General features: G+C 42.3%; 1 protein-coding gene across 1 annotated transcript in view; it reads right to left on the bottom strand.

Annotated features, from left to right (window-relative positions):
* Positions 1-9,697: 9,697 nt before the first annotated feature.
* The window catches only part of DNAJC1 (DnaJ heat shock protein family (Hsp40) member C1), a 129,032-nt gene continuing 126,605 nt past the window's right edge, over positions 9,698-12,124 (bottom strand). The window contains exon 12 of the mRNA XM_075315572.1: positions 9,698-11,945. Within this exon, the coding sequence (XP_075171687.1) occupies positions 11,877-11,945 (69 nt within the window). The 3' untranslated portion in view covers positions 9,698-11,876. The remainder of the gene's footprint in view (positions 11,946-12,124) is intronic.

Raw genomic sequence — 12,124 nt, 5'->3', positions numbered from 1 at the left:
GTTAACTTAGGATCAACAGATCTATCTAATGATGAGCAAACTGTTTGGTTCTCGGTACTCATTTACCAAGTATATTGGAAGTCAAGGTGGAAAAACCTTCCAGAAAAATGGCTTGTGCTCTCCTTTGACTTCGGTACTTGTTTACCAAGTATAATGGATCACCCAAACGATTTGCTCATCACTAGATCTAACCTTTTTCTCTTCCAATAGACATGTCCTGCACATATCAGGCTTTTATAACATAGGCACAGTACATTCTGTTAATTTTTAGTACTAGAATACCCTTTAGGGTATGTGCGCACTAGGTGGGGTTTTTTTTTTTTGTGGCATCAAAAACGCTGCCATCAGACGTGTCCTGCGAGTCTGCACACAGCCGAAGCAGGGGTGGCGGTACCGGGAGTCTGCAGATAGGTGAATGGTTTGTGTTTTTGTTTTTTTTTTTTTACTGTTCACGTTTGATTTCGCAGCTGCTTCAACCTGGCAGCGGCGGTATCGGGAGGATTCACACTTCTGTGTTTACTAACAGAAGGAATCCTCTTCCTGTACACGTCACTGTACTACCCACCCCTTGCATTTATAGCTGTGTTTTTAGTCATAGAAACGAAACTATATTTGCAATTTGCATTTCACTGCGTTTTTGAACATCTCATTGAACTCAATGGGTGAAATACGCAGTGAAAAACGCAGAAATAATTGACATGCTGCATTTTTGTGAGCACCACAAAAATGCAGCTAAAAAAAACAAAAACCCGCTGTGTGCAGACAACAAAAATGAAAACTCAGACTTTGCTGGTGAAGCAAAGTCATGCAGTTTTCTGAACAAAAACGCAGCGGAAAAATGCCTAGTGCGCACATAGCCTTAAACTCTGAAATGCAAGTAAACATTATCTCAGGGGTTGGATATATGTAAAAGTTTTGCTGTGCCAAGAGCTTAGTTCATTGATCAATTATATGACCATAAAGATCACACAGCTAAAGGCCCTGATTCATCATAGCCTTTATGCCTGTTTTTTCTCTAGTTTTGTGCCAAATCCATTCTATTTTTACCTTTTTGTTTCCTGCTTTGTGGACAGTCTTGTGGTTCCAGATGTTTGAGCCCGATTCACGTGGATCGATGCTGTGTTGTAAAAAAATAAATAAATAAACTATGTTCAACGTTGGAAAATAAATTTAAGAGTTGTCCACTACTTGAACAACCCCTACTCATTGAATGTTTGACATGATTAATGTTAGGCCTAAGCCACACGGCGAGAAAATTGGTGCGAGTGGAGTGTGATAAAACATCGCATTCCACTCAGACCAATTGTAGCCTGTGTGTCAGCACACATGAGCGATTATTTTCTCAGCCCTAATTGGACCGAGAAAACAATTGCAGCGTACTGCGATTGTAATTCGAGATTCTTTTCTCTCGCACCCATTCAAGTGAATGGGGCGAGAGAAAAATCGCACTGCACTCACAGTCCACCGGTGTACCGCGCGTGCAGAGCGAGAATCGCCATAGCCGGCTATGGAGGAGAGAGGGAGATAAATCCATCCCTCCCTTCCTCGGTGCCGGCCTGCCCCTCCGCAGCGCTGCCCGCCCCTCCCGTCACCCGCAGCTGAGGTCCGCTCGCATGGTTGGACCGTAGTCGCAAGGATACTAGCATGACACTCTGCTCCTGCTGTGCTGCCAGCGCGAGCAGAGTGTCATGCGAGCATCGCAGTAGTGCCCCGTGTGGCCCCGGCCTCAAAAGGCTGATACTTCCCATGCCAGTGACTTTAAGGGGCTCACATGAGGTTGTGATGTCATGTGAGCCCATCACCCAATCACTGGTGGCTTCTCGCTCCCCACGTACAGACATATGAGTAATCAACTGGAAAGGAGAGGTGCGACTATTTCCCACTTCTTGTTTTACCCATATGTCCAGAGGCGAGGAGACCGAAGCTTGCGGGGATTGGGTGCTGGTCCCGCGTGACGTCACAACCTCACATGAGCCCTGGGAACGAGCACCAGCACAGAAGGAGAGTAGAAGTTTTTTGTTTTGTTTTTTTTAAGTAGTGGACAACCTCTTTAAAGATGTTCCCAGGTTTGACACACAACCCTACAGTCACTTTGTGACTGTAGACTTGGAAATCCACACGGTGCTCAGGATTCTCCAGTGCTGATGGTGAGACGGGGTCGTCATGTGAAATGGATACTTCTGGCCACATTACAACTAGACTTGTGCAGCCTCACTTAATTCACTTATATTGAGCGAGGCCATGCATGTCTACTTGGAATGTGGCCGGGAGTATACATATGGTATCAGCACATGCTCCTGGAATATCCTGACAGTGCACACTGTGAAGATTCACAAGTCTGTGAAACGTGACTACACACTTTCATGCCAAACCTGTACAACCCCTTTAAGAGCATAAGGCTTTAGCCCTGTTAAAGGCATTACAATTAAAAGATACAAATTTCCATAGAGAACATAGAAGGGCTCCTCCATGGATTCTCTACTGCTGGCTCAGCGGTGCTACAACTACTGTGCTCGCTAGAGTATGATCCTTGGCTCTTCACTCTCATTTCAATATTGGATTCTTATTAATGGGGTTTACTTTCACTTAATAAAATTCTGTAAATGTTACTTGAGTTTTATTTAGATCTTAATGTAGCGCTCCAAGCGCCAACCAAAATATATTTCCAGACAGAAGCTATAAGTTCTTGAAAAGCTTGGAAAACCTGCTGCCAAAGAATGTACAGTAAGTAGTATAAAGAGGCATCATATTCTGCAGTAAGAAAGCAAAAGGAAAAATCTAGTTACCTGATAGTACTTTCTTTTATTATTATTATTATTGAGATTCAGCAGAAAAAATAATTTTTGCATTTATATGCGAAATTGAGAAAATTAATTCTGTATGGGTAATACCCAACCCCACCCCCCCACCAAAAACAAAAAAAAAAGTATGCTGGGTTTCATCAGAATGGTCAAAGACACCCTTGACCGTTTAAATGCATTTTTTTTTTTTCTGGATAAATGGAGGGTCTCATAATGTAATACAGCATAAAATATATAATATTCATGTTGAGGGTTACTTATGGCACTGCGGTACAAGAGGCAGTGTTCGGGTAAAATCAGCGGTCCATTGGAACATCTGATTGGTAAGGCTATGTTCACACAGGACGTTTTTGCAGTGTTTTTTTTTTTCTTTCCCTAACCAAAACCTGATCTTGTAAAGCATCAAGGTAAAGCAAGCGCGCTATACTTACCAGTCTCAGACATTGCTGTTCCTGCTCGGTAGATGCTAGAGTGTATGGGCCCCTTCCAGACGTGACGTCATTTCAACATACCCCTATCACATGGGGAGAAAACATCGCCAAGCCCACTATCTCAGCTGGTCGCGCCCACTAACCTTGAAGTAACCCATACATTCTAAGCTCAACCGTAACTGCTCCCGCAGCTCCTCCTACTTCTGGAGCGGCTCATTAACCTCATGCATATTCACTGCTTTCCCAATGCAGCAGTGTCTGATTGGTTGCAGTCAGACATGCCCCAGCCTGTATGATAGTGTCTGACTGCAACCAAACACAAACCTGGTCTGTGGGTCTATTGTACAGTAATAAATAAAATAAAAAAAAAAAAGATATGCAGGGGTCGCGCCCACCAATATTATGATACGCAGCACAGATAAAGCCCATGGCTACAGCCCCAGCTGTGTGCTTATCTTGGCTATGTATCAAAATAAAAGGGACTCCATGCTGGTTTTTTAAATTATTTAAATAATTAGAAAAAAAAAAAAGCACGTGGTTCAGGAGCTGCAGGAGTGTACAGCCACGCCGGTGATTTGGTAAATATAGCGCGCCTGCTCTAATCCCCACCACCATTTTTCAGTGCCAACCAGACACCCTGGATCAATTCTGGACCGGAACAGGGTTTTTTTTTTTTTCTTTTTTCTTCCATTAACCCAGTTAGACCCGCCAATCCAGGGTATCTGCAAATCCACCTGTCACTAGGTTGAACAATCGTGGCAAAAGCGCTGAAAAGAATTGACATGTTCATTCTTTTCATAACGCACCCAAACTGGTGGTGGTGGGTGTTTTTCCAGAAATCTCATAGCCTTTACTGGGACTGTAAAAAGCAGTGTTTTATTAGCATGGATTTGCATAAAACCAAGGCAAAGCCGTAGCTAAAAATCGCCCAGTGTGAACATAGCCTAAAGGTGTCAATCGTCATACGTTAGTTATGGGGTATCTATAGGCTATTTTAAGTCTAGACCACCAATATTTAAAGCCACCCCCCCTAAAAAAAAACAAAAAAAAAAATCACACTTAAGACCATTTTTCCCCCAATTGCTGCAATGCATAGAAGAAGAAGAAAAAAAAAATCATTTCTATAGCTCTTGTGCAGGACAATGTGTTTCTATGGTAACAGACTACAAACAAATCTTGTCTGATCTTGTAGTCACACACTTCCAACTAGAGTTATGAAAAATGTCTGCTTCAAAGTAAAAAAAAAAAGGCCAAACTTCAAGCCCCTGCCAGGAGCATAACCCACCCCCGGAGTGAACTACAAAGATTGCAGTTCTCTTCTGTTGTCTGTTCCACACTAGAGCTAGGCACATATTTCTTCAGATGGAGAAGCTTGGAAGAAAGGATTGTGTCCGTGTTGTGCCTTCACTCAGGATGTAAGTCAATGCTGCCGCCAACACAGCACTAAAATGCACCAGTTTGAAGATTTACAGGATGCAAAAAAAAAAAAAATCTCCGAAAACCGCGCCATTCCAGCCTACAGGTTATGTGAGGTATTGCAGACAGACATTTTTGAAAGAAAGTAGTTTTTGTAAACCTTGAAGGTACACCATTTTCAGAAAATCTTCATGCCCAGTTTGTTTGTTATAAAAACAAACAAAATCCTCTTTACTCACCCTCCCCAGGTCCAGTGCAGTCTCTTGTGCTGCTCCCAGCATCTGCTATTGGTGCTATCATCATGATGACAGAGCATCAGGAAATCAGTGAGCTCAGTAACTCTGCTCCTCACTTAAAGCTGCTGCGATCACTGAATGGCTGCTGCACTGTCCACATGACGGCAGCGCCACTGCCAATACCACACACCTGGGCGTGGAACCAGAGAATCAGTGCTGGGAAGGTGAATAAAGTGGTTTGTTTTTTTTTTAAATATATAAATGGCAGTTTGGGATGAAAATTTTCTAAAAATTGAACCACATCTTTAAGTAAATTAAGTAGGTGAATTAACATTCATGATCTTCTGTAAAGATTTTTTTTTTTTTTAATTGCAGGTTCAAGAATACGTAAAGACAGATGTGTGATAAGTACTGATGAGCGAGCACTACAACGCTCCAGTACGCTCTACTCGTATCTAGGGATGAGCAAGCGCTACCATACGCACTTTCTCTGAATTACCGTTAAGCGAGTACTACCATGCTTGGGTGCGCTCTACTTGATGAGCGAGCAGTACCATGCTCAGTACTCGTAACTAGTGATGAGCAGGCACTACTATGCTCGGGTGCTCAGTACTCGTAACTAGTGATGAGAGGACACTACCATGCTCGGGTGCTCAGTACTCGTAACTAGTGATGAGCAGGCACTACGATGCTCGGGTGCTCAGTACTCGTAACTAGTGATGAGAGAGCACTACGATGCTCGGGTGTTCAGTACTCGTAACTAGTGATGAGAGGCACTACTATGCTCGGGTTCTCAGTACTTGTAAGTAGTGATGAGTGGGTACTACCATGCTCGGGTGCTCCGTACTCGTAACTAGTGATGAGCAGGCACTACTATGCTCGGGTTCTCAGTACTTGTAAGTAGTGATGACTGTGCCCTACCATGCTCCGTATTTGTAACTAGTGATGAGTGAGCACTACCATGCTCCGTATTTGTAACTTGTGATGCGTGAGCACTACCAAGTTTTCTGAATTTCTTTGAAAATTAAATAATGAAATATTGCTACAAATTTTTTTAAACCTAACAAAATAAAAAAACATTTATAAATAGTGCAGGTGTAAGTTGGACATCAGGTAAATGTTAGTCATAACATACCAAATACTTTATATATCTGGATTAAAAGTTAAATTAGTAATTTTGTTTATTTTTTTTAAATATCATTTTCATTCATTTTTTTAAACGCAAAATATAAATCAGCCTTAATAAAGGGTAATTGTTCCAAACAAACAAAAAAAAAAATCTCAGTCAGAGATGTTGAAACATTTGAGTTATTGCCATAAAGTGACATCAGATTTGAGGGCGAGATGACTAACACTAGCCTCGCTCGATGTAAGGCAGTTTTGTACTGAATTTATGGCCTGGAACAACCAAAGGGATCTGTGCAGATAACATACAGGAGAGCAGAGGACAGAGACCGGATAACACCAAGTATGTCAGTCTGATGACCGGTGTCAGGATTACATTTGAGCTTGGTGATGGGGAATTGCACACTTAGACTTCTTAAAAGTGGAACCCATATTCCAATTTACAGGTCTTGCAGGAAGTCCCCCTGGGAAGTGACATGTGAACATGATCAGATTCAGAGATTTCAAATAGCTCCTTGTTAAAGTCTTTCAGCAATGGTGAGAGTCCTTACAAAGGTGATGATGAAAGTGATCTTCAAAGGCTGTAACCTAGCAACCGCATCACGACCTGCCACCCGTCCAGCTGTCCTCCATCATGAAGAACTCTCCAAAGTCGCCTTTGCTCAGTAGATCAGGAAGTTTTGTCATCCTTCCATCAGTTGCTCCACAGCGACACAACAATGCTTGTTTTCTGCCTCTGACGTCTTACCCAGTCCTTCCAATGTCCTCCCATAGGTCTCCATCTATCGTTGTCTAATAATCTCCTCATCCTCCTCCTCCTCTTCTTCTTACACATTCTGGCCAGGACTGATCAATACAATTCACTGGTTATAGCACCAGAAAAATAATCGGTGAAGAAGGTCAATGGAGAGCCTATTTTCACTGCGTCCAAAATGCTGTTGTAAAGTACAAGCACAGTCGATGGGATTTATAGAAATCTTCCCACTGTGCTCCTTTTTAATGCTTGGTAAACTAATCTGCGGTGCGGGGTTTTTTTTTCGTTTTGTTTTTTTTATAAATCCATATCATGCAATTTCTCGTGTGGAGAGTACAACGGAAATATGCTGTGTCCAGAACACCACATAACACTGATCGTGAGCCGTAAAGATCTTCAATTTTGGGACAATCTACAGAACAGAGTCCGCTCACAATGTGCACTCATACAGGTGCATTAGCATTTACGCGTTTCACGCCTGATGACAGATAAACTAGAAAAGAGAAGCGCTGATAGGGTTTTACCAGATAAAACACACGGTTAGCAAATGGTAAATGCACTCACCGATTGAGGTTGTGAGAGGTCACAACCACCACAGATAGCATGAGATAATGGCAGCTGCAGCAGCCCCACGTGTTTCAGACTTCAAAGTGGAGAGGGAGAAGGGGTTAAACCCGCACAATCCGCCAGTAATCCAGAAGGAGATGTTGATAAATTAAACAATCTTTTATTCCATGGGTCTACGCGTTTCAAGGTCTAAGACCTCTTCTTCAGGACCAGTAAATCAACACTCAACTGGTCAACTGGTCCGGAAGAAGAGGTCTTAGACCTTGAAACGCGTAGACCCATGGAATAAAAGATTGTTTAATTTATCAACATCTCCTTCTGGATTACTGGCGGATTGCGCGGGTTTGACGCCTGATGACATGGAAGAAACTGGTAAGGGGGTAACATTTTAAAGATTTATATCATACTATGAAGAAAAAGACATGGATGGAGGTTTGCCGTGACGTGGCAGTGGGCTTAATACAATCTGATCAGAATGGCAACAAAAGAACCTCATGTTCTATTTAATTTTTTGCCTAGCGGCTTTAGATCATTGTATTTTTGGGATGTGCGATCCATGTCTTTTTCTTCATAGTATGATATATATCATTTTAAAGATTTATTTGTGCTGCTGAAACACCACCCACCAATTCTGAATCATGGGGATCCGGGTATTGCGGTTGCTTGGACGAAGCCTTGAATATATAACTGCGCAAAGCAGTTGTGAAGCTTGAGTATCATGGGACCCAAGGCGAAATCTACAACAGGCCCCTAACTATCATGAGTCTTTACCTGCAACGGAAACCAATGCACCCAATATAATTATGCCACTGACTGACATTCACACTGAAGGTCTTGTTCAAAAAAGGTGTCTGCACTTCACAAATCACTAGCTCAAAAAGGACTGAGGCCCCACTTCATACTCTCCTTTGCACCAGTTTTGTCTAGTTTGGCGTTTTGCACCCTTTTGTATTATGTTCTAATTTTTTTCCCCACTTTGTGGTAGGACTAGAAATCCAGATGTGTTCATCCAATTTATAATTACAACATTATAAAAAAAAAAAAAACAAAGTCACAAAATTTTGCACAATTTCATTCCAGTCCCCTATACCGCCGTGTATTTTTTAGTACAATTTTGCAACGTTCACGACTGTTCAAAACGGGAAGAATTCCCATTTTAAAGGGAACCTGTGAGGTGCAATATGCACCCAGAGCCACGAGCAGTTCTGGGTGCATATTTCTAATCCCTGCCTAACTGTCCCTGTATCTAGTAACATACATACAGTAAAGAGATCTTTAGAAAGAGTATTTCTAAAGATCTGTTATAATATGCTAATGAGGCCATGGACTAGTCGCAAGGGTGTGATTTCCCCAGGCTAGTCGGCCCCTTAGCAGGTCAGTACACCCCTGTGGGTGTGCTAACATGGTAATGAATGCGCCGTGTCAGAGGACGGGCACGCTCACCTCTCTGCAGCCATCGCGTCAGAGTCCTGGATTACGGCTTACTGCGCATACCACCGGACTTTTGGTCATACGCACTACATAGGTTTGCAGCCAGGACTCTTACACCCAGCTTCATAGTGCACATAACCGCCAGGTGTACGTGATTAGCAATATATACACAGAACTGCTCGTGATTCTGGGTGCATATTGCACCTGACAGGTTCCCTTTAACTTTGCTACAAATAGAAATGATGAATCAGGGCTGTAGACTTTACTCCAAAAGAACGTCACCAGGTTATCTACCTGAAATGCTGCCCGACATACGGGCCCGAGTGACGTTCATATACACCTGTACTCCATTCTCCACTATTACAGCACCAGCCTGACAAGATCTGTGCCTTTCCATTTGCAATCTGTACCTGACACGTATTTTCTGCCCCTCCGTAATGGTTCTGCCCTGCCTCATCCTTCAGACCCTCGGCACACACAGAGGACTTTCAGCAGCAGCAGCCTTGAGGTTATTCCATCATACATTTAACGAGCTGTTTTTGTTACACATTGATTTTTGCTGCGTTAACCTTTTGTTTGCCAGTGCTGCATTGACGTAGAACAGGAATTACTAATTAATTAATCTTAAATGGACTTGGTGCTATTCATTTTGACGGCTGACATCACCTGACTACATCTCGGAGACATCATCCGTGCACTTGTAGCCTGCAGCGTCTCTAGTTTCTCAGTTTGCCTGGAAGCTATCGGCTATAATGGTTACAAACCTAGGCAGGAATGATGATTTTTTTTCACTGAGTTTGGACATATAACCAACTGCAAATTGGATATACAGACACAAATGGCTGCATCTCTCCAGCACAAAATCATCAACTGTGACACCGGAATGACATTCAGTCTCTGCGAACCTTCTGCTACAAGAACGAGCCCGATCTCCGATTTATTTTTACTCATTTAATCTGGTCTTTATTACATTCTGCTAATGTCTATGGCACATGTAAGGTTACAAACCACCACACATGAGAACAGCACTAATACCATTAATAGGAATTTGGGCCGATGACTGTGTTCTATGGAGCAAAATAAGGAACTATTTCCACAGTGATTGCATCAGGAAATGTTCTTAGTGCCCACAACAAACATGTCCACGGTGACGCATCGACGCCGTTGGCATACACTGAGGTCAGAAGTGGCCTGTGCGTGATATACACAACTGTATGGCAGGAGGGTGAATGCCTTTATGGGGTACATCAAGAGTATTTCAATAAATAAAGAGTAACTACACTGTTTTCATAAATAATCAGTACAAAAGAAGATGGGAAACTAGTATAGCAGAAGAAAAACGATCTTTCTCAACTTATCAGTCACGACTTCTTTCCATGCACTGATCATTTACTCAAAAAACTGCTCAAATCTGTCTACAGTTCTGGCTGTAGTGAAGGATCAAATTACACCTGCTGTTTAAAGAAGTCTATACAGAGGGAAACTGGAGGGGAAAAAAAAGCACATAAAAGGGAAATTGAAGTCTCCAATGATTAGAGCCTGCAGAGAGGAAAACTGCTAATAAATGTAGGACACCGGTCACATATTGGCCACAAATAATGTTATATCATGTGCACACGAGCCAAAGAAAGTAAATGGAGAGTCTTTCTGGTGCTGGTTACCTTCTTAACCTCTTGGAAAGGAAGACTTGATGCTTGTTTATACCCTTGGTCACGTCTTTACACGGGTTGTCGAAGAAACTATGTCCCTGGTCCAATGGTCACATCAGTAGTCTGATCTCTGAAAGATCATACCACTTGCAGCATCAGCAGCCCCATTTCGGATTAAAAGTGCCCTGTAATCTCATGCCTGCATTTTGCCACAAAGTAATAAGGTCCCAGGGCCTACAAAGAGGAGCCGGGATGCCGCAGGTAGTAAGCGTTTCATAGTGCTCTGGTAGCCATGGTCTATTGATGTGGTTGCTGGAGCACAGTTCTGCACATTCTTTTTTTCCAATTCTAGCTGACACAGTAGAACAACTCTGGAAATGCTTGCCTTTTATATAGCATCTCCTACATACTAATGCAGTTCAATGATGTGCCAAATCTTTAAAGGGAACTGGTCACCAGATTCATGTCTGCAGTGTTTCAGTGTAAACATACCTCGCATCGCCAGGAGTAGACTGTGTCTTAGCTCACTAATCCATGGAGGCTGCTCTCTGCCCCAGTCCGGTTGACTGACAGGTCTCTCCGTATGCACACAAATTGGAAAAGATCAAAGGGACTAGAGCAGGAAGATGACCATGGACCTGCCTTGGACCAGTTATCGGAGACACACAGTCGCTGGATGGATTTTCAAAGTCTAAACCTCTGCAGTATTTCAGAGTAAGGGCTCACTCAGGTGAGTGTATAGTAAGAATGTGTGAGGTCTGAGTAAGCATTGAACAGCTCACTGACTGATATGATTCCGTAGTATTATTCAGATGATATTTTTTCACATAGACCGTACAGGCGATAAAAAAAACACGCAGTATGAACTTGTCTCAGAGTTGCCCTTTCAAGGGTGTGCAAAAGGGGAAAAAAAAAATCAGATCCCACACCCAGAACAATCAGATTGCATTCGATTTTTATGGATAAATTATTACATTATTAACATTGGAAATGATACTGCAGAATTTATAAGTTAAAATGTTGATGTCTAAAAGTGGATGTCACAAGAATATAGAATACGGACACAGGAATGAAAATCGTTGGCGCTTTCTGGATTGTACTAAAAAGATTTTTCATACGCTCGTCTGACCCCGGCCTAAACCATACCTGGGTACAATCACGCTGCCTGTGTCGGATTCACGCTCCTTGTGGTTTGGGCAGCATTAATCTGATGACAGGTTCCCTTTAACATTTATTAGGTGCAAAACAAGACAAAGAAACAAACATTTCTTGTAACTTGTAAAGGAATAACAAACAGTAAACCGTTTATGATATAAAAATATGTTTTACTCATCTGCAGATAAAGGTGGCATTTATTTTAAAATCCATATATTTAATTCTAAGGCACGTGAGTGTGAAAGAGAATACTGAGATCCAAATAAACGCTCGTACATCCATCCCCTCCATGCCTTCGCCGTCGTCCTGACTCAGCTTTTTGCCTGTTTCTTCTTTTGTATCAGCTCTACCAGCATCTTATACCGACATATACAGTCCTCCTGCAGGGAAAGAACACATATCCATTACTGACTTGAGTAACCACCAGCAAAGTGATCTGTTCCATTATCAGAAGTTAAAGAAACAAGAGCAACACTTTAAGTTCTAGATGGAGACGTCACCAGCTCAGTTGGTATCTGCAGATCCTCAGACTCTAAATCTACAGTTACATTGTAGGACC

Source organism: Anomaloglossus baeobatrachus, chromosome 6, assembly GCF_048569485.1.
Source record: "Anomaloglossus baeobatrachus isolate aAnoBae1 chromosome 6, aAnoBae1.hap1, whole genome shotgun sequence".
Taxonomy (NCBI): domain Eukaryota; kingdom Metazoa; phylum Chordata; class Amphibia; order Anura; family Aromobatidae; genus Anomaloglossus; species Anomaloglossus baeobatrachus.
Note: the sequence above shows the minus strand (reverse complement) of the source record. Positions and strands in the feature narration are given on the sequence as shown.